Genomic DNA, 24,409 nt, shown 5'->3' with positions numbered 1-24,409 from the left:
CGTGAGATAGCGCAGAGCTACAAGGCAGACCTTTGCTTTCAGTCGTCGGCCATTGGAGCTCTGCAGGAGGCCACGGAAGCATACCTGTGTGGCTTGTTCGAGGACACGCAACTCTGCGCCATACACGCTAAGCGGATCGCCATTCAGTCCAAAGACATGCAACTCGCTCGTCGCCTTCGTGGCGAGCGGTCTTAGAGCCCTTCGTTGCACACCCTGCGAGAAGCCAGGAGTACAACTGTCAGCTGTTGGATAGGCTGTAGACGCGCAGAAGCTTGTCAAGAGTGTGACACTTGTGTGAGCCATAAGCGAAACAGAAATCAGGGCGTTCTTTGCTAAGGTTGGGGACTTGACAGAAATCTGAAGTGCATTAGAGCGCGGCTACGCGAAGCTTGATGACATTGAATTGATTCATCCACTTGAGAAAATCTTTATAGCACGTGACACCATTTCTTGGATTCCAGCAAATGACATGTGTTGAGCCTATGGTTCACCAGTGTACACTAGCTCTTCCGGTAGGCATTAACTAGGTGTCAGCATCAGCACGCCTTCACAGCGTAGCAGACGAGCGTCCTATTAGCTCACTTAAATTCTGTTGAACGAGTTCCATTGTGTCTTGCATCTCGATGGTTTCCTGCTTGGTGGGCTTGGTCACCTGCTTCGGAAGTGGAAGGAGGACACATTGCCGTGGACAGTATGGACACTTGCGGACGTGCCAATTGACCAACATCCGACAGCTTAGCATGTCCTGGTGGCATGCCTCGCAGAGCAAGACATTGCAGGCGGTCAAGCCGACGGCTCCGGCGTCCGAATGGCCGCAAGACTTAGACTCATTATCAACTCTTTCATCAAGCCATTGTTGGACGGTGGACAGCTTGGAAGAGATGTCCGACAAGCGCGTCAACTGGTCTTCGGCGGCCTTCGGTGGTCGTGGATCTGCCATGTCCTTGTCATTTAGTCCTTGCAGAAGCTCAGTGTTCCGCTGTCTCTCTGATTCAAGAGCGTCCTGCATGCTCTGGACTTTCTTATGGTGCTTCTTGATGGTGGCCTGCGATGTCTTCCATCGCTCTTGCAGTAGCACGAGAAGCTCATCGGTGCTCTCGTCATTATAGACTGACGCCGCCATACGTGACGACGCTTGTTGCTGGTACAGCTGTAGTACTACGCCTCGGGTCTGGACCGTTTGCTTCTCAAGTTGCTTGTTCTCATCGATGTACTTTGTCAGGTGGCCCCGGAGATGGCTCGTCTCCTCTTTCAAAGCCGCATGCTCCACGTTGAGCCCCTCAAACTTGCTTCGCCAACCTTGAAGTTCTGCGTCCACGGAAGCCTTGCCTCGGCGGTATCGGTCTAATTCGTGCGCCAGGCTGTGTAGTTTCCGGGCATGCTGAGCCTTGGTCCAACCTAGTTTTGCTTCACCGTTTTGCCAGCGCAGCTTGTATTCTCGATTCTTCTTTCGCAGCGCATGATCAAGCATGAGAGTCTTGGACACACGTTGATCCATATTGTCGAGCAAGAGCCACCACCATGGCAGTACACGAAATGGCAGTGCTGAGTTGGGAAAATGTTTAGCAAGAATGGTCAGGGTGTGAAATTGGGAAACATTCGTGAAATGCTGTGATGGGAGAAAAGTGGGAAGGGAGAAGAGAAACGAACCTACCTCCTGGGCAGAAGCATGACTTATATGCTACATGGAGGGCTCACCATCCTTGCCAGCTCTCCGCTCCTATGTCACCTCCAGCTTCGCCTACTCGACATTACCAATGAGATATGCTCGAGTGGGACACGCTGATGCACGATGCATGGGGGATGAACGGACATACCGCACAGGTAGGATCATGTGCGAATGGCTCATTGTTACTGTCTGCCTCATTTGTGCTTCTCGACCCCATCAATCTGATGCAGGTCTTTGACGCAATGGTGCATGGCAGAAGAATGGTGAAGGTGCTTGCCGGACTATCGTCATCGTTCCAAGGTTGCTGGAAGTACTGTATTTGCTCCCGGTGCTGCATTAAAGGAAGAGGATGTCGCAAGTGCCTCCGAGTTGTCTCGGAGAGTTCTTGATATTGTAGTGGTGAAGGAGGTGACTGAAGTATAGCTTGTGATGGTCGCGGAGCAGAGATATGCCATTGTTGAGAACTCTGGCGCACGACATTCTCACCACGATCAAGTGGAATGCGCCAGGCTCCTGATCCCCAGCGTGTGTTCAGACACAGCTCCTGATTTGCCGCTCTTATGCATCTTGTGATGTCCTTCTCACTTGGAATAACATGAACTCCACATCTGCAATATTGGAATTACCATGATCACTTCGTGCGGCGCGAGACCGCTTCAGTGCCTCACAATCGACGCGGCTGTGAATTCCATCACTCTGTCCCTTGTTGACCCTATTTTCATCCTGCAAACCTCGCCTTCCTGATTTGTAAACTCGTCGGATACCAGCCGCTTCGCCATCAACCTTTATACCATCGGCATAACACCTTCCTGGCTCATCAAGATTCTTTGCAGCATTGTGAGCGACTAGGATATTGCTTGTCGGCAACGTCGCTATACCGTAAACACTATGGAAAGTCTCTCCGCAAGCGCATATATGATTGATACAGATTGAAGGCATTCAAGCCTAGTCGTATTTCATTGACGAGAAGCGCCACCCACCCGCTGATATTGTCCGAGGCACTTTCCTTGCCAATATTTTCGCTCGGAGGGCACCCAGCAGCAACCCATATGTGGACCATGCCAAGGCTGGGGCACACCACTGTAGATGGGGCATCCCACTGCTGGTGTACACCATCCAAATTGCTGTACCCCAAAAATTCTGGGTTAGTCCACTATTGGGGTGGACCACTTTGGCTGGCACACTCCATGGTTGGGGTGCCCCATCCCCAAGGGCGTACCCCAGGTTGCGCGGAGCACACAAAATGTGGTCTGCTCCATATGGGAAGGGGTGCCCCTGAAATCAAGCTACCAGGTATCGCATTGGACCACTGCCTATGGCTTGTCGTTTACGCGGCTGGGAGCCATCTAGCAAGTCATCACTAGCTGATCGCTTCAACCCGGCAATCTGACATTCCATGTCAAGAAGCTGACCCATATCAACATCGCGAATGAGGTAGATTGTCATGGAGTTGTCCTCCAAGGCGGAGCGAAAACACTGCGACGGAGCCAAAGTGCGCATGTTACGGTCCATGAGAACCAAGCCCTCGCACATGAATCCAGCAGCCAGTAGCTCGATGCGATCATCAATGTCCGTTGCGCTGTCAATGGGCGCCTCATGAACAGTCTTGAGGGTGCCTTGCTCATGCAAAATGAACCGAACACATCTGGAATCATCACCACCATCACCGTCACCACCATTGCTGACGCCCACTTCCGGGTTGAGGTCTTCGCTTGGCGCCAGCGAAGCATCCTGAATTGAAATTAGCCTTCTAACTTGGCACCTGTGGTCTATGCTTACCGTATAAACACTCTCTGCGGCAGCTGGAGATCCTGACGTTTCTACCTCCTGCCAGCCACTACCAATAGCTTCAGCTGATGCGCTACCACGGTGAAGCTCCTCGCCAGCGCCCTGATGGTCTACACGTTCATGAGATGGACTTGAACGAAGACCTGGTCGTGGGTCGAAAGACCATTCAAGAGGTGCACCCAGGTGTTGGAGATCTAGCTTGCCATAAAAGAACAGGTAAATGTCTCTGCGCACAAACAATGCTGTGGGCTCTCCATGCGTATCTGGATCTGGGCTGTGTATATGGGCAAAGGTCATGGCCTGGTGACTCTGCTCCTGAGCTTTCTGTAGCGGACACCCACTCCTTCGATCGAGTGTTTCTCCCAGTCCAGTGCACAGAAGCGCAGCATCTGTTGCGTCGGCCTGATTTCGTCGAAAATCCTTGAACAGAGCTGCGATCTTGTGAATGTATGACTGCATGCGCATACTGCTGCAATCGGTCATAATGGATGCTCGGGCGCCCAACAGCGCCCAACGCGCGGCGGCTTGGTCCGGATCTTGTGACAGCTGTTGTGCGATCTGAGCAGAATGAAAGCCAAGTCGATCGGCAAGAGCGGCCAATTCATATAATGCCACGTCGCTTGGCGGGACGGCGTCTCTGTGGTTCCCGTCAAGCAAAATTGATTCAGGCCGAAGAAGACTGAGTTGTTGCATGACGTGAAGGACAAGGTGACGATATGCAATGTTTCCGTGTGCCTCACCACGGGTCAAAATAAGTTCTCCCCGGCCTTCACGGCCATTTTTGGAACCTTGAAAGGCCTCTTCGAAAGCATCAGCTACTGTCTGTCGATAGACTGGATGAACCACGCGCTTGAGGGTCTCGGCGATAGCGATCAAATACTTGAGGTTCTCGAAGAACGAGTAGAAGGACGGGATGAAAGCTTTGTACTCGAGCAATCGACGCCAGATGTGGTCTCTTTCAGATGCGGAGAAGCGGCAACAGATACTGCCGTTGTTGAAGAGAGGCTCCAAGAAAGTACGATCGGATGTGCATATGGCCGGACATCGTAGTTCCAGGGTTTTGACGTCGTATCGATCGATCTTCTGCAACGATGTTTTTTCTCTGCCAAACACAGATGTCCAGAAGCCTTCGATAGTTCCAAACCCACGCAGCACCTCATCGTCGCTCTTCAAACGCAGGATGGTCCCGATCATTCCGGTCCGAAAATCCAGAAACAAGGGCTGTATGTCACTCAAAGCGCCCAAAACTGTTCGGTATTCTCTACGCGACAGCAGCCTCTCAGCCTCTCGTCGTTGGTCGCCCGAATGCAGTCGCGTCCACCAAAAGTCCTCACCGACCGGGTCGAGGCGTATTTTGCTGTGGAGAATGCGGAAGAATACTTCACCCTGGTTCCGAAGCCTTTCATTTGTCCCTTGGTGTATCAGACTACCTCGTAGTTGTGTACTTAGGTCTGTAGAGATCAGTCTGAGCGACTATCGGTAGAAAAAACTCACCGTTTGAATACAGATTGACGACCCACCATTGGCTGGCCCTTGGCAGGACCTTTTCTGCCGCTTTGGTCCTGTGCCGGCCAAAAAGGCAGGGGATTTGAAATCCCTCAGGCAAAGGCAGGATCGGCAGACTCGCCGGATTGCGAGCCAGCAACGCCTCTGATGTGATACCGTAGCGAGACAAGACCATGTCCAGGTCTCGTCTCTGCATTGTCGCTGCCAAGTGGAACATCGGATCCAGAGGCACACAACCGTTTCGGTGAAATGAGTCGATGAGGAACTTCTCGTTTTGGACATCATCTTCACGGTCTGTCACCTCATCGAAGGCGAGATGCACCAAACCAATCTTCGCTGAGCCCAGAAACTTTTGTTCTTTCTCAAATTCATCATCGACGGCGCGCTGTTCGGCCTGATGTTGTTTGGTCCTAGAAAAGCGTACCTTCTTAGCCATGACGATAGTCGAGCTGCCAGACAGTCAGGAATGGGAGAAGTTTGATATAGGTGGTGAGTCAACCTGCTTTGAGCCTTGTTGGTAATGCTTACGGCCCTGCATCTGAAACGTAGAATCACATGTCAACCTGTTTCATGCAACATGTAGAACGCGAAGGAGCCAAGGCATAACAACGATATGTATCTAAACGTTTTGGTTCTCCTATCTTTTAACGAGTGACTACCTACAACTAGGTTGTTTACTTTTCTACAAAGGTGACACGCCCACTTCTCTGACTAGCTTGCAAGAATGCTTGTAACTCCTGATCATGGTTTCTTGTGTCAACGTTCGTCCGGCTGATAATCCAGTTCGTGAAGGGTGACATTATTCTCGATGTACTTGCATACCAGATTTCGCAGTTGCGTCCGGATCTTAGCGTCGGCGGAAACTGTGCAAAGGTCAACATTCGTGTAGGGAGTCTCATATTTGCATGACCTACCAGCGACCAGTGTTTGACATGCTTCCTCCTCAAAAGGCGACTCGTACAACTGGCCGCGAGATGTCCAAGCTCCATCTTCGGGATGCTGGGGCCGTGACTCACGCGAGATGATGCTGTCCCAGTCTGCTTCACCATGTTTAAACTCGATCCGCTCGTGGTCGACAATCTGCAGCCCTTTGCGATCCTTGTATCCCCGCTTCGAATATATCGATATGTCCAAGAGCTTCACTTTGCGTCAGTCTCGTCTCGCCATACACAAAATTTACTTACGTAGCCATTCTTGGACGTGTCGTCGGAAAGAGCATCGTTCAGAAAATCTTTTGCCATGGCACCGTCAGCTACATCGTCGATTAGCACTGGTACAACAATTCGATAAAATTCCCACCAATGTGTTCGAATTGCCAGACCACACAAATCCGCCGCGTTCGGGAGGTAAAATTATCATACCCTCGAACCAATTTGCTGAGGTGTGGGAGCTGAGCTAGAAAGCCACTGCCCGACGCTGCCAACACAACAGTGCCATAATCGAGGACAGGGATTGGAAGACCGTGTGGGCCACTGAACAAGACCACATACGATTGAGTCGCCTGGGTCGCAGCCAGAGCACGCTGGAGTAGGTGCAGGGTCCAACCACGCCGGGGTATGACAACAAGCCTCAACTCGACCCCCATTTCGTCTCTATGAGCTGAAGCAATCACAAAAGGGTGAGTCTGAAACAGAGAACGCACGCTGAGACCCGGCATCCAGATATTGATGTACTGACCTCCGTGTATCTTCACATTGACCGGCGTCACGATGTCAATGTACACGGCTCCGTTGACGTGAGTGATCTTAGCTCGGGCCGGTCCCCGCAAGAAGCACCTGTCTCGAGCGAGTAGTACAATAATCTGCAACAAACAGCTTCCGACAAGGAAACAGCCACAACTTACAATGCAGTACCAAATCAGGGTATCATGTGATTGGAGATGCCGAATCAATGCGTAGATTACTGCCCCTGATAACAGCTGGTGAACACGGAGAGATCCCTCATACAGCCTTCTTCGAAGGGAGGGAATAGAGATCAGAAGCAGACACAGCTGAGCGAGCATTGCCTATTCACTGTAAGCTAATGTACTGAGCATGGACTTGTGAGTGAGCTCACTATTGCTCCATGGAGATGTACGGTCTCGCTCCAGACAAATTTCGGTCCTTTCAGAAGCATGATGGCCGAGTGAATCGCACTCATGGAAGTGGTCATCAGGGCAGTCTCAGCATGCAAGGAACGGAATGTCGACAACGACAGTCCTAAAAGGTCCGCCGCCGCGGCGTGATGAAATCCAAAGTACAGCGGGACGATGTTGATGCCAGCCAAGACGCCTGCCATTGGACCAATTGTATCAGCTGTACTATTTCTGAAGAACAGGAGGAACAGGTTGATGGCGATGTATAGGATCCTCCGAATGAGTTTGATACGAGTCCATCGGCCTGGGCCCGGCCAGTCCTTCCAGACCGGAGGATAAATGAGGTGTTTGTAGAACACCACTTTCAGATCAGCGGCTGCCTGGCGAATGAATCTGTTAATGCACCTCAGACCAAGAAGCGCAAAGATGCCACCTAGGATGCATATATATATCTCTGGAGGATTCATCGGGACAAAGATGGCGAGAACACAACGATTCTCAGTGCTTGAATGATGAATGACCTCTGTCACACATATGTCATCTAAAGTGCTTCTCAAGAAGGAAAGCGAAAAGTGAGTATGGTGGACATGTGTGATGGCAGTCATTATATAGTGGTGTGGGCCGGGACGTTCCCTTCCACCCATTATCAAGGGCTGCATATTGCGGAACTACCAAACAGGCCACGCACCTTTCGGCAAGATTCATTATGTGGACTAGTATGATATTGACCTCGGACTCACACGTAAACGGGTCCAGCAAATTGAATCATTCTGACACTCAGCGCTTGTCGTCTTCTTCCAATACTCGAGACTACCGCTACTCGCTTCGGAATTGAACACCATCAGGTATCGGCCGATCTCTGAGAGCATGGAACACCGTAATCCACGTCCACATACGCATCTATATGATTGGGACTGGACAGATGCACCAGAAGCGGGGAATGATATAACAAGTAAGGAAGACGGAATCCAAGCTGATCATCCAGCACAGCCGCTAGACGCCAATGCTATCCGTTCTGAAGAAGAGCCTGTCACGAGAAAAGTTATTACAGAGCCATGTGAGAATGTTCGAGGTGAAAGGTCACAGACACTCTCTCCCACAAAGTCTCTCGTTTCAAGCGCACGACCAACGTCGCTGCCTGGTATCAAGACACAATCCCCGTGGTCGCTCTATGACAAGTGCTACGAACTTGATTTCGGAGAGGGATTCATGTGGATTGTCCGTAAGAAGGTCGGCGCTCGGACACTGTTCTTGATGCATCAGACCAGTGATGTTGACCTGGAAATACTGTCGGAAAGCTTTCGCAAAGCGCGAAGTCCATATTTCGTGAAATGCTTCGACATTCTGCAAACCGGAAGTGACACAAATATCATCTTGGAGTTCATGAACATGTCATTGGTGCAAGTCATTGGGGCGCCAAGGCCGGTGACCGAACAAGAGGTGCGCTCCATTGTGGGACAAGTAAGTTGATAGTCTGGCCAGAATTGAGTGCTACTGACGGCGTGAGCTTACCAAAGGACTGTTGGAGGCTGAGCATGCTCGTGCGCCAGGATCCCATCTCGATCTCTCCAGAATATGGTTGAACCTCAACGGCGATGTCAAAATATGTTAGTGTTACCTCTTCGCTGCCAAGTGAGTTCGTAAATGCTGACTAGGAGCAGTACCGCAGATTGTCGAAGTCGGTAGAAGCCGTAACCTCGATGCAGCACAGAAGCGTGTGCACAGTTTAGGGTCCATAATTCAGAAATTGGTGGCAAAGACGAATAGGCCAGACCTGTCCTCGAATGCAGGGCCCGGGCATTACTCCCGAGATCTGCTTGATTTCATGGGCGAAACCACAACAGGCGATGTGAAGACATTATTGAAGGTAGGAAACCACCTTCTTCGGCGCAGGATGGCGAGGCTAACATTCTACAAGCATCCATTCCTGGCTAAGAAATGGTCATGTGTAGACTTGCTCGAGCTGACACATCTAGCTAGCATGACATCCAAAGTGTATACCCGAAGCACACACAAGATCCGAAAGCCAGAAACTCGCGCCTGATAGCTGGGCATAATGGACGTGTCGTAATAATGGACAGGATTCTATCTCTTTCACATAATGAGGTGCAGAATATGGTCGCTGATAAAATTAAAGAATTCGTATGAAGTCGACTGTAAATGGTGTTTTGCTGCTCGTGCCGTGACAGTGGTAACTCCGTTACATCCACAATGTCACTCTGCTCAATGGGACACAACTTATAACATCGAATTTTTCATAATAGTCGCAGGGCGATGGATGAAATGAGGCCAGGTAACGAAAAGGAAAGAAAGGACTGTGACCGAAACCAGTCACAGTTGAAACGAGACGAGGTTGCTTGCCTGCCGAATTAGCCAGTCAAGACTCAACGACTGCGATATGAACATTCGCGTTCGCGTTGCGATGCCATGCTGTTCGATGTTCCCGCTCCGGCCTCGGTTCACAGGCATTTTCTGACTCTTATGCGCGCGCTAGGAACTGATTCTGAGAACGTATATCAAGACTGCTTCTAAGATGTGCACTGCAGTAGGAGCCGATAGAGGACATCGTCATGCGTACGGCGTGTTGTAAGGTATGAAAAAGAGACATGCTGGTGTGAGAATTGAATATGTTGATATGCCGATTTGGACAAGTTTGTCACTTGTAGCGCCCTCATGCTGCGTCGTGCATGCAAGCTGTGAGTATAAATGCACATATACAGACTGGCATTAGGATGGTATCGATGTGATGTTAGCTCCATCGCTGAAAGCTCTCGAGCATCTTTTCAGCTTGCTTTCGTGATCCTTCCAATCTGTCATGTATGGCGTGCATTTCGGCACGTAGTCGACCGTTCTCATCTTCCAACATCTTCACCTCCTTTCGAACAGCTTGCAGCGTGAGGTTTCGTTCCTCATTCTCTACTTCGATCTCTTTCGCGGCTAAGCTCGTCCTGAGCGAGCTTCTGCCATTGCTGTATTTCTTGCTGCTGTCCATCAACCCCTTGTTCGGAGAGGTTGCCAGCATCGGGTGGCTCTTGCGGTCCGGCCGCCACAGCTTCGAACCAGGTACCGACGTGGTAGCATAGACTTCTGTAAAGACCGACTGATAGCTTGCTAAGAGGTTTTGGAAAAGGTAAGATTGTTCAGTCGAGACGGACCACCTGTAGCCATCCCGAAGGTCAGATCGGAGGCGCACCTGGACCGGCTCAACTATGAGACCTAGACGAGACTCTACTCATCATAGGTCAGAAATTGCACCGCCCTTCGGTGAACGGTGATAAAGAGCAACGCCGTTTAAAAGACCGATCCTTCACAAGCATAGCCTACAGCTACCGAGGACTTCTACGTACTTGCCGAGCATCCATCTTTTTTCATTCGGAAAGACCATAGTCGATGAATTTGTCGAACATATCATCGGATGGGAGCATATCATCAGATAAGAGCATACCATCAAATGCGAGCTCATTCTCGGTCGGCCCGTCCATGTCTATGTCTGACAACCTTTGCCTATGGACAGGCCAGGTAGACGAAGTGGCTGCTGGAGCATCAGACCCGTACACTTCTGCTCCATCTGCAGTGATCGAAGCGCCGCTTTCTGTGCAACTTTCTTTGCAATAACGAAGCCCGTTTTCAGATCGATGGCTCTCGCCGGTTGAGGGACTGTCAAGAGTTTGGGAGATATTGTCTTCGCCGTCGCCGTCTTCGTCGTGGCTTTCGTTATCACTTCCATCGTCGTTTCCGTCATCGCTTCCACCGTCGCTTTTATCCTTATCACCCAAGGGCCGGGGCACTCTCAATAATCGTCCGGCTCCACCGAAAATCTCTTCTTGTCTGCGGGAATATGATCGAAAAGTCTTCTCGAGGGCAAGCTCAGCAAGTTTCAAGATCTCAGGACTTGCAGCACTTAAAGATTTTCGACGGTCTTGCAGAAGGCCTGCGAGCCATTTGACAGTCTGGTCATTCATGTGCAAGCTGTGTCGCGACCTATGTCAGCAACCACTTTTTGCGGATCAGAATAACAAGAATCTCACCTATAATCATTCACAGAGGGAGGAAACAATACCAACACATCTTCGTTCACGTGATCCACTAGATATTGCCAACGTTTTCCTAGTTGTTGCACATTCCCGAGTTTCGTGCGAATGGACTCACGATCCTGATTTGTTTCAGGTCCTCCCAAGCATGCAAAGTCGGTCAAGCGATCCAGCACGACTGACGGAACTTTGTTACACTGTGGCTTTGTTGGGTGGTGACCATGCATTTGGAGTAATTTAGCACTTTCTTCGATAAATACGCTTGGCCGGCCTTGGACCCTCGCAACAGAGACTTCGTGCTTTGCGGCTAAATAGAAACGGTGTAAGAACACCACATCAAAACGATGCAGCACAGCATTGATCCACTGGGATGAAGAATGTTGCATGACTCTTTGCACAGACTGGGCGACGAGCGACATTGTCAAGGGCTCTGATTTGCTGGAAACGCCCAGTCGCCTGAGAGGATGTGAAGTCTGTTGTGGTTGCTCCGGGAAAGGTTTTGCTTCTTGCATTATTTCTTGGACTTCTCTGCCACCTAGCTGAGCCACGATATCGTAGAGATCTTTTGCGCCTGACGTGTTACGTGCTTTTCGCTTTCTGCTTGTCCGTGGGCACGGCGTTGCCTGTCCGGCCAACTTGTCCCTGGCTTCACGTGCTGCGGATCGGAAAGAAGGAGCTCGAGCAGGGACTTTCGAGCCCTCTCCCTCAAGAGGCTGTTGACCCCGCGATGTAGGCTTGTCCTCAGATGGCTGCTGGTTAGGCGAACATGGTTCTGAAGTTGACAATGGTGATATCCTCGTATCTGACTTGTCGTTTCTTCCTGCGTCAATCAGATGCAAATCCTCCCACGGTGGTCTATGCATGGTTGGTTGACTCAACGGAGGCGAGTGACTTCCTGGACTATCCTGTGATTGTTCCGGATTGCTTGAAGCTGGGCATCGACCGCTTGGCTTGCTGACTACTGAATCATTAGGACGAGTCTGTGTCCTTTCCTCAATTGCATCATCAGTGTCAGTGTGGTCAAAGTCATCAGGAGGAGTCGCAGGCAAGTGCAGGTTCCACAGGCTTGTGGGCATCTTCACGTTCGCCGTTCCAGAGGTCGCTATAGTGCCAGACATGAAGGCGTCCTCACGATCTGCTGATGGAGGTCGCGCTGGAATGAACAGCGCAGGCAGCAGTGGCGGCAGATATTTCTGGAGATCGGACTTGGTAGAAGGCTTAAGGTGCATGGCTGTCTTGAGTAGGACCGTATATAGCATGTCTATCTCCTGCTTTGCTGCTTGACACGCCTGCGTGTCACCAGCTTGTCCAATCTCTGCCTCCTCCTCGGTCACATTTTTAGCGACCCTCGCGGATAAATCAGTGGCTTCGAGAATCAATCGTCTAAGTGTTGGATTGGTGGAGGACAGTTCTACCGTCAGAGGCGGAGTTTCTTCAAGGCCTAGTGAAACGTCAGTACTTTCGAAGGTCATACTGATCGACCTGCGATCGTCGTGAACTCCTCCTTTTGCAAGCACAATCAACTTCCTCCAACGTTACACGCAGATATCCACACTGTGCCAACAGTGGTGGATAGGCTACGCTACTTGTGTTAACTCAGACCAACAATACGACAAACATCACCGGCACACAGGTTGGAGCCTTCATTGGAAGAGAAGGAAACCAAGCAGCATCAAAGAGGCATGTTTGATGAAGTGTGATCGAGCGCCCGCAAAGTGGTTGACAACCACGACATATCGTGGTGACCAGAACATGAGACTAAGGCCATCAACGTCAGCGCCATTTTCAACAAAGACGAGTGGTTCGTTCTGCCACTGAAGACTCGGCGCGATGAATGTCTTTGTCTACTCTGGTACCTTCTAAAATGTATGTAATGTGGGCGAACCTCCGTCCTAGGCCAACATAGATAGATGAACGATGGATCTCAATGCCGAAGCTGAGCGCAGTTGCGCCTACGGCTTAGGTCCAAGTCTGGATTGGGTCTAGCGTCTTGTCTGTCCGCTCATACATGTGACTATTTAATGACTCATCGTGCTCACGTGCCACCATCTTTCACCGAGCCCAGTCTCAAGCTGGACTCGTGGACCACACACTGTGCAACATTGCTCTTTGATTCAAGACGTCCATTTCAGTCCATGCATGGGCAATTCGCCAAAAGGTTTATGTGGTGTGGTTTTGATGCTACACGTGTCTTCCGCTCGTAACTAATGATGGCGACAAACAGTCCGAAATCCAGCAATGAAGAGGGCTCAGGCCGTATTTGCTTTGACGTCCACACCTAAGCGTATCGTCGTTGAGAAGAGGGGCCACGAGACCAGAAGCTAGTGAGAGGAGAGTGTGAAGCACGATAGGAACGGGACGGAAGGAGGGGGGCATAGCAAGTAGGAGCAGGTCCTCCTGTTGGTCTATCGTGTATGCTGACTATAATGGTATATTCGGCTGGTGGACCTTCTTCCCTATGCAGACAAAGCTTTGCTCGCGAAGCTTTCTAGTTGATTCTGTACATAGTGGCCGTGTTTGAAGTGTATGCCTCAGCCTGGCCAGGCTGGAGTGTATCCCCTGCATAAAGAATTGGTTGACCCTACTCGTAGACCCTTATGAGTTAATCAGTCATCGCAAATTACTCAAGTAAGTTCCGGCGATCCTGTTCGATACCTTTCGTTCAGTGCTTGCCTTGCAAACCACGGTCCAACTCAAGGTTAAAAGAGCTCCGACTAAGACAGCGGAGTGCCTGTCAAGATCTCTTTCGTTCTCCTTCAGTTACTTTATATTTCTAGCTTCGAAAAGTGCCTTGCCCATCCATAGCTCGTGCGCGTACAGTCCAAGGAGGTCACAACTAGAAGCTCCCATACAGACTCTGGGGAGGATGGAAGCCCGTCAACTCGCCGAAGCATTCAGCATCTCCCACGACCATGTAAAACTACCAGATATCTTGATCCAACTAGGCCAGTACGAGTGGAAGGTACACAGTACACTCCTGATAGCCAAATCTGGATTCTTCCGTATCGCCTTGAATGGCTCATACAAGGTTGGTCTGCTCCGTCACTGGTGATACACGGTTGACGCGATCAGGAATCAACGATGATGACCGTGAGCATTCATGACGACGATCCATGGATCTTTGCCAGGTTCATACAGTATCTGTACGAGTCCGACTATGAAACTTCGCAAAAGGACTTTCAACCCTCATGGCCGCCACGGGCTCGCACCGTTAGCCTCCGGAAGATTATAGAGCAATTCTCTCACACAGAAGCTCCCGTAGATGCGAACATTGATTGCCAACGACGATCCTCTACTATTCACTGTCTGATGATTAACTTGGCGGACAAGTACGACGTACCGGAACTCCTCAGTACGGGAATCGCGAGGTTAGCTCACGAATTTCGTTCTGTGATGCGAGAGGACGGTATCAATGACAAGTTTTGGTCCTGTCTGGAGACGATTGGCAGCCAACGACTGAGCCGGCACAGCCAGTTACAAGATGCATTTGCCAATATTGCCGCGATGTATTTCCCCAGTCTAGACAGTGATGAACTGCAGCAGTGGTGTCTTGGAGATGCCACGATGTGCTGGAAGCTCGCCTGGAGCCTAAGCCGGCATAAGATTGAGGGGGAGGAAAAGCTGCGTGCAGAGATTGATCGAATAGATGCTCTGTTACCTAAATCGAAGCGAAGGCGTGGGATCCTATGATCTTGAGCAACATTTGATCATGTCAGACATAGCAATTCAGATAGTCTACAATAGAAGAGCACTATCTCAGATGATACCTAGACAGTGACGCGGCCTGCTCGATTCTCATACCACGAGATACGTAGATGGGGATGATGAGAAGGCACGTATTCGACCATGGGTTCTAGCACATGTGATCTTAGCGATGTTACGATTTGTCGCAAGCAGCATTTTCGCACCGATAAGTACTTCGGAACGTTCCTGGCTCGACTCCAATGGTAGAAGCTTGATCAAGATCACATCGACACCACCGCACGGATTTATCTTCTTCAAATCGACGTCGAGGGAAGTCCTAGCGTTCGACAATCATGGCTCGTGTGGAAGAGCTGTAGTCGCCGTTGGGTCTGGTTGTTATGAGGCGGTGCTGCACCAGACTCGTAAAAGTACAAGGGACCATCGCCTAACATGCCTATACCTTCTGTCGTGGCTGCTGTGCGGCCTCTTGACTTGTAATGTTACCACTTGTGCCCTAGCTGACTGCAAGGGCGCGCTTCACGGTGCTGTTAAGTTAATCAATATTAACGGACAACAGTATGAATAGAACCAACCTTCTATTTCTTTCTCCAAACTCTAATAATGCATGATGCCAGGACGAGTATTAGGACAGATGCATCAATCAGCGAGATTTAGATGAGCAGGACAGGTCTCCTCACAGGCGGCATTTACGAATTCGCTCGTAAAGTTTATGTTTGGCTGAGAAAAAGCGATAACGAGGACAATCAGGCCTTCTAACGTATTGATGGTGCATGCATCGCGACTCCCTTTGGTCCAAAGCATTGCGCAGTCTGTCTAGAACAGCGGCTAGCGAAGTTACCATCTCAATGGTCAAGTGGGAACAAAAAAGGGAGTGTCACTCCAGTCAGCTTGTGATGTTCTATGAAGAATTCGTCAATGAGCATCATGACTCACTTGCAAGTCGATTAGCGATTATTGGCCATGTTGAGGAATAAACGGATGATCGTCATGGGTAAGTCCCGTGACGAGGACAACAATGTGGCGAATGATCGACTGTGTATAATGGTATTTATTGCATAGTCCAGTCCAAAAGTTTGGCTAATAGGGTTTAAGAAAGCTGGACTAGTCCTGCAAGGGCACTAAGACGTGCACCATGAAATTTGTCGGTTATACCTTGCTCTACCCACAGATCCCTCCAGATGTGGTTGACAGTCAGTGGTGAAGATGTCTATGATTTGTCTACACTTTCTCGAGAAGTGCCACAAGCGGACCTGCATTTTCCAGTGGGACATGAGCAACGCGGTTTATGGTGCAGGAGCCACCGTCCTCGAACGACTCTGGCCACTGATTTTCCTTGGCCTCCAATACAGGTTGACAGCTACATGCACACTCCTCAACGGCTGCCAGGACCTCGGGTTCCTTGCAGCTCGAGACCTCTCAATCCAACCAAAGCGAAGCAGAACGTTGCCATCGTGCCCACCATCCCAACAAGGCGGCCATAAATTGGCATAGGATCTGCTCGTCGCTGGGCCAAAATCCGAGTCGGTGCTACCACCTGAGTAGGAAGATCTAGGCGGCTCGGCCAAATAAGCCATTGAAATCTTGAGTTACGTAATGGGGGTTGACAGCTTCTAGAACACATGCTCTCATGAGGTCGTGTGCAAGAAATATGGATGGATCGCGAGGTGAATCGATTGGAGGCATCATTTGACCGTATGGCCTGATCCAGCGATCAAAGACTGACTGTTTGGCAGATCATTGGCCGGTTCTCCCTGTGGATGCTCCGTATTTCAAAGTTACCGTTGCGGTTGGTAAAGCGCCGCCATTTGGTGGCTATCGCATGCTTGGTCTGCAGGATCTTTTCAGGGTCAGACGCATGCCTTTCTTATTAATGGCGTTCTACCATTGTCTCCTTTGTCCAGTGACACCGATCAGGAAAAGGGGCAAGTCTTGTCATTATCGATAGCCCATTGAACGACCCCAAACTAAGACCTAATGACTTTACGTCATCACTACCGTCCGACACCGAGAGCAGTGCAGTTCCTTTTCCTTCTCTCTAAGACAGGTAGGATGAGTACACAGTATAGCTTACGGATGCTTGGAAGAGTTAGAATAATGAACTGGACAGAGCCACGAATAACTCACGATTAGTTCATTCAAGGTGAAGACAGCACTTGCAAGCAAGAATCTGCGTAGTCCGAGGACCAGTACGGAAGATGCGATTAATGCAATGTATTGGCTCCATCGAAAGCAGGAAGAGAGCATGAGAAAGGAAGGTTCATCTTTTGGGGGGCAAAAACGCCTGTGGAAGTGTGTTCTCACCACCACCTCATGCTGGGAATCATGCCTTGTCTTGACGATCAGGGCTGTCTGAGTACTGGCAATGCCAGCGAGCTCGGATACATCTGGACGCCGCAAGCAAAGGTTCGGCATCTCGCTTTCCATTCGAGGAATCCCAACGAGGTAGCCATTACGGTTGAACGAAGACCATGACTCCGCGCAGGCCACCAGGCGCGACGGAAATCACGGCTGGTGGATTTGCTGTGCCTCGCCGTTCCACCCCAGCATGGTGAATAGGCTTGCGCATGTGGAAAGGAAAGATAAGAGACTACAATGCAAGACTCTTAGGATTACTATAAAGCTCATCAATCGGCTATTTGAATGTCCAATACTGTACATGAACATTAAAGGAGCTGTGGCTTCTGTGTTTGTTATGATGTTGCTGTTTTCCGACATCTGTGGTCTGCTCGAGCAGCTGTCGTCCTCACGATCCGCCCACCAGGACAGAACTCATCACCCAGGAATGGTTCGACCGGCATGTCGGGAAATTGCAATTGTCCGTCGAAGGCCATGCACTTCTATCGTGCTTCATTCCTGCTCGACGATGCGACCGCGTTTACGGCCTCGGTGAGGTAGGTATTGCGCGTCTCGCAGTCAAAGCCTGGGGAATTGGGACAAGTCGACAGCAAGAAATCGAACGGATGCGGAAAGAGGGAAATCTCGACTGCGCTACCGCTGTCATGCAAGCCGTGGCGGAGTATGGTGCGCAGCGTTCATCTCGAGCACCACTAACCATCACCGAGCTCGACCACAACCTGGATCAAGTGGCTGCACTGTGTGACTTCTCCGATGTCGAGCTTCGAAAGCGGTATTCCCAATTGGACAGATCCTCCTTATCAAGTCAATTGACGTCGATGTTCCAGCGAATGTCGAGCCTGGAGGTCAAATGGGTTGTGCGATTGCTGCTCAAGGACTTGACGCCGGCCACCGTTCCCCAAGAACTGATGGTTGAGCTTGTACACCAGAGTCTGCCTCCTGTGCTGAGTGTGCTCGACTCATTCCCTAAAGCTCTGAGCCACCTTCAGGAACGAGAATCAACCTGTTCGGGCCAAGCTCGGCCACTGGTACCACAAGCTGGTACGCGTGTAAGCCTGCCCCACTTTGAGAAAGCGCGCAGCATCAAGCATGGCCATTCTCTGATGCGAGGACAAGAAGTTAGTGTCGAGCGCAAGTACGATGGCGAGTATTGTCAAGTGCATATCTGGCAGGACAGCAATAGTCGAAAGCCAGTGATCAAATTATTCTCGAAAAGCGGTCGAGATTCAACCATTGATCGTGATCCTATCCTGCCGACGATTCGACAGTGCCTGGGCGCAAGCAGAATGGCAGATCGAGTGCAGAAGCATTGCGTCTTGGTTGGGGAACTTGTGGTGTGGAGTGATGTGGTCCGCGACATCATGCCGTTCCACAAGATTCGGAGACACGTCACCCGTGCGGGACGCCGTCTGGGTTACCAAAAAGACTCCTCAACAGATCCAGATGAGCATCTGATGATCGTCTTCCACGACATCCTGCTGTGGGATGACCACATCTGCATTTATGAGACTTACAGGCAGCGACGACAACACCTCCAGAAGCTTGTTCAGTCGGTTCCTGGCCGAGCCGCGATCGGGCGTCAAATCGTGCTCGACTTTACTGCCACTCGAGGTACGTCTGCACTGGCTCGCGAGATGGCGTATGCACTTTCGCAGAGATGGGAAGGTCTGGTGCTGAAAGCGTGTCGCGATCCATACATCGGTGTCCATGGCGGAGTCACACAGTACGTAAAGGTGAAGAAGGACTATATACCAGGCTTAGGCGATTCGGTCGACCTGCTCGTCATTGGTGGTCGATGCGATCCTGTGGCAGCGGCAAGCTTGTCACTGATGCCGGGAACGTGGACAAGCTTCTTTCTGGCCTGTCAAGAGGTGGATCAAGAGGGCTGTCGTGTCGAGTTCAGTCCTTCGTTCCACATCGTGGGCACTGTTTCACATCCATCGATCTCAATATCCAACATTCACTTTCTGAATGCTCATGGCCGTCTATCTCAGTTCCAGTTCTCTATGACGGGACAACAAATGCAGATCCTAACGGAACTGACGGGACGGTCCCTTCCGACACATCTATTCTCGCAGGCTGCCGTGGTTGAGGTGATCGGTGCGGGGTTCGATCGGCCTTCAAATGCACGATATCTGACACTCCGATTCCCTCGTATGCTCAAGGTCCATCTTGACCGTCCTCCAGGTGATGCTATTGGCTCAGTCATTCCCAAGAGTCCGACTTGTCCAAGGAGAATGCCCCAAGTGCACAGGTTGACCGTACGACAGGGATCAAGAGACGGGCCAGTTTCTCACCAGTCCATTCAAGCACTATAAAGAAATGCCGGCGGCCCGACGTTACAACAAAGGCGCTTGGCGAGGCATACACGCAGAGCATGGAGGAAAGCAATCCAATGGAGATCCCAGACAGCCAGGAAGATGCTGAAGGTGCAGGTTAGGGCCTGGGATATGTCGCACTCAAAGAGGACGATGAGCCCAACCAAGATCGTATTTATTAGCTTACCCAATAGAGTCGTCTAGCCCCTAGACAAGGTTGCTTTCCTGCTTTTCTGCTTTCCTTGGATGTGGCCAGAGAATTGCTGACGCTTGGGGAGCGCGCTACGTTGGGTCAGATTGCTCTCGAATCCGATTGGAATGTCACACTGGAAGGGATATGGTTTCAAACTTGCCTTTCTGTCGAAACCCACTCGACAGATGATTCTAAAAGGGCACAGCAGATTGATGGTGTTCTCGGCGTCAAGCCTAAAGTTCGTCCCTAGTGCCGTGTCCTCCAAAATCACCAGCACTGAGCCGAGGCTGGTCCACCATGTCAAGTCGTCTTCGTAGTACGAGATGATGCTTAGTGTTTGTGTGATCAGGTGGCCGAGCGGGCAGATTTGGGACGCATTGGCAAATTTGCTCGGGCTGGAAGAAAACGGTCTCGCACATTTCAAGGAACATGTCCATTTTTGGCGCGAATGTAAGCAGACGCTTGAATTAGATCAATTCGTTCGATCAAAGAAAACGAGATAATCTTGATAGCAACACTTCCATAGCACTTGGGACACTTCCGCGTACTCACAATTATGATATCACGACAGGATATGCAACTTCGCTGGGCTAGATTAATGTCCACCAGTAAAGCGGAGCTGTAAGTTACTCGCGATAGAGGCCCCTTGAAATGATGTGAAGCTGTCCCACTCGACAGGGCCATTCAATCGGTCGAGAGAATCGTCCGTGGGGGTGGCTGTGCTGTCTGGCTCACCCAAAACGCAGCTCAGCTCACCCTCAGCTCACCCTCGGCTCACCCTCGGCCCAACTTCGGTTCACCTGAGAGGGTGAGTTCAAGCGGCAACAGCTCACCCACTAATCCGGAACGAGAAGTTCGGTCGTGAGAATCTGGGCCATTATCTGCTAGTATAAACTATAGAACTATAAGATACTATTACTACTAGGAAAAGAACCACCCTATAGACCTCTTTACTTACTTACTAGAGAAGAGGAGATCGAGCTTAAGAAATACCTTAAAAAGAACCTTACTAAAGGTTTTATCCGTAAATCTAGTAGACCTATAGCGTTACTAATCCTATTTATACTAAAAAAGGATAAAACTAAACGACTCTATATAGACTATCGAAAACTTAATAATATAATAGTTAAAAACCGTTACCCCTTACTACGGATCGATAAATTATAAGACCGCCTTTAAGGCGCGAAATAGTTTATCGTAATTAATATCTATAAGGTATACTATCGAGTCTATATTAAAGAGAGGGAAGAATAGAAAATAGTATTTTATACTTAATACGGCTAATACGAGTACCTAGTAATACCTTTTAGGCTTATTAACGCACTCGCTTTCTTCTAATCCTTAATTAACAATACGCTCTAAGAATACTTAGATAACTTCGTCGTTACTTACCTTAACGATATCCTAATCTTTTCTAAAACCTATAACGAATATATAGTTTATATTTAAAAGGTACTTACTAAGCTTAAAGAAAAAGACTTACTAGTTAAACTAGAAAAATACGAATTCTATAAATATAAAGTCGCTTTCCTAGGATACGTTATATCTAGTAAAGGACTTAAAATAAGCCCTAATAAAATTAAAGACGTCCTAGAATAGCTAGAACCGAAATCTATTAAGGATATATAGTCTTTTTTAGGATTCGCTAACTTCTATTAACGGTTTATTAAGGGATATTCCTATATTACTACGACACTCTTAAATCTAACTAAGAAGGATAAGTAAAAGGTATTTACTTTTAGTACTAACACACGAGAATCCTTTCTTAAGTTAAAAAGGCGCTTTACTTCTACACCTCTACTTCTAATGTTTAACCTAGAACGTCCTATACACCTTAAAACTAACGCCTCTAATTATATAATAGGAGCTTATATATTACAGCCTAACGACAACGAAAAGTAATTACCCGTTATATACTTCTTAAGAAAGCTTACTAGACCTAAGCTTAACTATAAAATCTATAATAAGGAACTCTTAGCTATTATTAAGGCTTTACAACATTAGTATATCTACTACAAAGGACCTAAACACACGGTAGAGATCTACACCGACTATAAGAATCTCCTATATTAGACCACTACTAAAAAGCTCTATAGTAGACTTATCCAATAGTCTAAAACTATATCCGCTTATAACTTTCGAATCTACTACGTTAAAGAAAAGGAGAACGGTTAAGCCGATACCCTTAGTAAACGACTTAACTATAAGGATAGCTCTAAAATTAAGCCTACTAACGCCTTACTTAAATTAAAAGGCGACACCTTAGTCTTTAACCGCACGATAATAATAGTAGAACGTAAGCCAGTTATATATACTACTTCCTAGAAAACTAAATTACTTCAGTTACACTATAAAGACAGCCTTACGGGATATAATAGAGTCGATAAGACTCTTAAACTCCTTACCCGAGACTATTCCTAGAAAGGAATAAGACAAGATATAGAAGAATATATAAGGAAGTATTCTATTTATTAGAAAGCTAAGCCCTTATAGTATAAACTATACGGCCTTCTACAGCCTATACCTATTTCTAAACTACCTTAGTAAGCGATTACTTAGGACTTTATTATAAAATTACCTAAATCCGAAAATCCCCTTACGGGTACAGCTTACAACAGTATCTTCGTAATCTACGACCGAATAACGAAGTATTTCTACTTTATACTATACCTTAAGGCTGTAAACGCACCTTAATTAGCTTATACTTTTCTCCGAACGGTATTCACTAACTACGGTATACCCTAGACGATTATTTCCGATTATAGACCTATATTTAACTCTCTATTCTAAAAGGAACTTATAAAATAACTTAGTACTAAATATAAATTCTCGATATCGTTTCACTCTAAAACGGATAGTTAAATAGAAAAGATAAACCAGACTCTTAAACAATACTTACGATATTATATCAACTACCGCTAGAATAACTAGGTTTTATTACTACCTCTAGCCCAGTTCTACTTTAATAACAACACCGTAGTCACCGGAGTTTTACCTTTCTACACTAATTACGGGTTTTACCCGATATTCCCTAGAAATACCTTAAAATCAGATAGTTTAAATCACCTTACCTAATTAACTACTAAATAAATAAATAAATAAACTCTATAAACACCTTAAGACCGAACTTAAATTTATAGCCTAAAGAATAGCTCGTTTTACGAATCGATATAAGATTAAGAGACTAAATCTTTTAAAGAGGGACCTTATTTACCTAGCTCGAAAAAATATTAAAATAAAACAACCTAGCGATAAACTCAACTTTAAGAAACTTAGACTATTTAAGATCGAAAAGAAACTCGGACTAGTTACCTACTAACTAAAACTCCTAAAGGACATAAGGATATATCCGGTATTTTATATTATACTCCTAGAACCCGCCTATATAGACACACCGCTTAAGATATTATAACCACTAGATAAATTAACTAAAGATACCTATAAACTCAAGACAGTCCGCTAAGTTAAATAGGAAAAGGGAAAACGAAAGTACCTAGTTAAGTAAATAGAGTATAATAAATTAGAAAACACCTAGGAACTTAAGAACCACCTAAGTTAAGATACCCTTAACAACCTATATAAGAAACACCTAGAATAGATAAAGTCACTTAAACTAAATAAAATACCTAAGAAACACCTTAACTAGATATATTATAATTATAGAGGAAGCGAATAAGTATATAAATACTATAACTACTTAGACCCTAACTATAAACTGTATAAAGAAAGAAATTCCTATTAAGTTAATACTTAATTATAATAACCTACTCCCTCTCTCTTACTGTCTAGATAAATATTAAGTTTATATCTATACTACTTATAACTCGTTAATTAGATATAATACTAAATACGTTATTAATCTTATTAATATTCTAGGTATATTATCTCTTAATATATTTACGTTATATAATAAGAGAGAGGTAATTATACTAAATCTAGATAGCGCTCTCTATAAGGTCTTATAATTATTATATATTAAGAGCGACTCTACGCTTAGTACGAACCTAAGGGTTATAATACTTAAAGTTTATAATCTAACTCTTACTAATAACTACTAGGCTACCGTTAGTCTATAAGATTAATAAGGCTATAGAACGTAGTTAAGTGTGTATAGGTACCTAAGCGTAGGCTTTAAGGTTAATAGATTATCTAACGAGTATTATCTCTTATATAGGGGATAAGATTTGTTTATAGGTATAACCTTACTGGCGAGTTAGTCTGCTATTAAGCCTTTAGCGAACTAAGGCTTCTACGACGTTGTACGCGCGCGTAGCTGCTCGAATCGACGTAAATTCACCTCAACAGTAAGCTACGACAGCAGCATCGACAGCAGGCTTGGATTTACGCGTCATATTGGCTAAATGGTGGTGTGGTAAAGTGATAAAGAGAGAGGATGAAAAGTGGTGGAGTGCGTCGTTACCCTAGTGCGTCGTTACGGTGTTGCGAACTTACATGGACCACAGACCCTTTCGTGAAGGCGTCTGTTCAAGACATCTGATCGCTGATGTACAGGCTACGAGGTATCTTTTGTAAAACAAGGACGGTATAGCAGGCAGGACAGTAGGATACTGTGTGTTGCGATTTAGCGCAGACAGATTGGTTCAGCAGAAACAAGTTGGTCATACAGCCATAATGAAAGACTTGTATCACATTCGCAGCAACATTCCCGTCTTTGTACAGATACTGTCGTGCCTTCGTATTATGGTTGTGTAGCACGCGACAGCGACAGATGGATCTATTTGGCTTTTGAGCGGAGTTCTGCTTGCATGA

The 24,409-nt window shown here is 47.8% G+C and overlaps 7 protein-coding genes across 7 annotated transcripts; 2 read left to right on the top strand and 5 right to left on the bottom strand.

Annotated features, from left to right (window-relative positions):
- Positions 1 to 500: 500 nt before the first annotated feature.
- LTR64_002798 (uncharacterized protein) lies at positions 501 to 1,498 on the bottom strand (the record flags this gene model as incomplete). The annotated part of the gene is made up of 2 exons (XM_064897163.1): positions 501 to 523; positions 583 to 1,498. 2 exons carry the CDS (start codon positions 1,496 to 1,498, stop codon positions 501 to 503), a joined length of 939 nt encoding a protein of 312 aa, XP_064756113.1.
- Positions 1,499 to 2,950: 1,452 nt separating this feature from the next.
- LTR64_002797 (uncharacterized protein) lies at positions 2,951 to 5,399 on the bottom strand (the record flags this gene model as incomplete). The annotated part of the gene is made up of 3 exons (XM_064897162.1): positions 2,951 to 3,400; positions 3,449 to 4,908; positions 4,952 to 5,399. The coding sequence occupies 3 exons, from the start codon at positions 5,397 to 5,399 to the stop codon at positions 2,951 to 2,953; spliced, it is 2,358 nt and encodes a 785-aa protein (XP_064756112.1).
- A 320-nt stretch (positions 5,400 to 5,719) lies between these two features.
- Positions 5,720 to 6,204, bottom strand: LTR64_002796 (uncharacterized protein; the record flags this gene model as incomplete). The annotated part of the gene is made up of 3 exons (XM_064897161.1): positions 5,720 to 5,826; positions 5,878 to 6,100; positions 6,148 to 6,204. 3 exons carry the CDS (start codon positions 6,202 to 6,204, stop codon positions 5,720 to 5,722), a joined length of 387 nt encoding a protein of 128 aa, XP_064756111.1.
- A 1,700-nt stretch (positions 6,205 to 7,904) lies between these two features.
- Positions 7,905 to 9,022, top strand: LTR64_002795 (uncharacterized protein; the record flags this gene model as incomplete). Its single annotated transcript, XM_064897160.1, has 4 exons — positions 7,905 to 8,498; positions 8,545 to 8,644; positions 8,699 to 8,904; positions 9,014 to 9,022. 4 exons carry the CDS (start codon positions 7,905 to 7,907, stop codon positions 9,020 to 9,022), a joined length of 909 nt encoding a protein of 302 aa, XP_064756110.1.
- A 764-nt stretch (positions 9,023 to 9,786) lies between these two features.
- LTR64_002794 (uncharacterized protein) lies at positions 9,787 to 10,205 on the bottom strand (the record flags this gene model as incomplete). Its single annotated transcript, XM_064897159.1, has 2 exons — positions 9,787 to 10,124; positions 10,193 to 10,205. The coding sequence occupies 2 exons, from the start codon at positions 10,203 to 10,205 to the stop codon at positions 9,787 to 9,789; spliced, it is 351 nt and encodes a 116-aa protein (XP_064756109.1).
- Positions 10,206 to 10,405: 200 nt separating this feature from the next.
- On the bottom strand, positions 10,406 to 12,540 carry LTR64_002793 (uncharacterized protein; the record flags this gene model as incomplete). Its single annotated transcript, XM_064897158.1, has 2 exons — positions 10,406 to 11,018; positions 11,066 to 12,540. The coding sequence occupies 2 exons, from the start codon at positions 12,538 to 12,540 to the stop codon at positions 10,406 to 10,408; spliced, it is 2,088 nt and encodes a 695-aa protein (XP_064756108.1).
- A 5,232-nt stretch (positions 12,541 to 17,772) lies between these two features.
- LTR64_002792 (uncharacterized protein) lies at positions 17,773 to 19,568 on the top strand (the record flags this gene model as incomplete). Its single annotated transcript, XM_064897157.1, has 2 exons — positions 17,773 to 19,345; positions 19,399 to 19,568. The coding sequence occupies 2 exons, from the start codon at positions 17,773 to 17,775 to the stop codon at positions 19,566 to 19,568; spliced, it is 1,743 nt and encodes a 580-aa protein (XP_064756107.1).
- Positions 19,569 to 24,409: the final 4,841 nt, after the last annotated feature.

This window comes from Lithohypha guttulata (assembly GCF_036872675.1).
Source record: "Lithohypha guttulata strain CCFEE 5908 chromosome Unknown scaffold_2, whole genome shotgun sequence".
NCBI lineage: Eukaryota > Fungi > Ascomycota > Eurotiomycetes > Chaetothyriales > Trichomeriaceae > Lithohypha > Lithohypha guttulata.
This window is presented reverse-complemented; position numbering and strand designations above follow the sequence as displayed.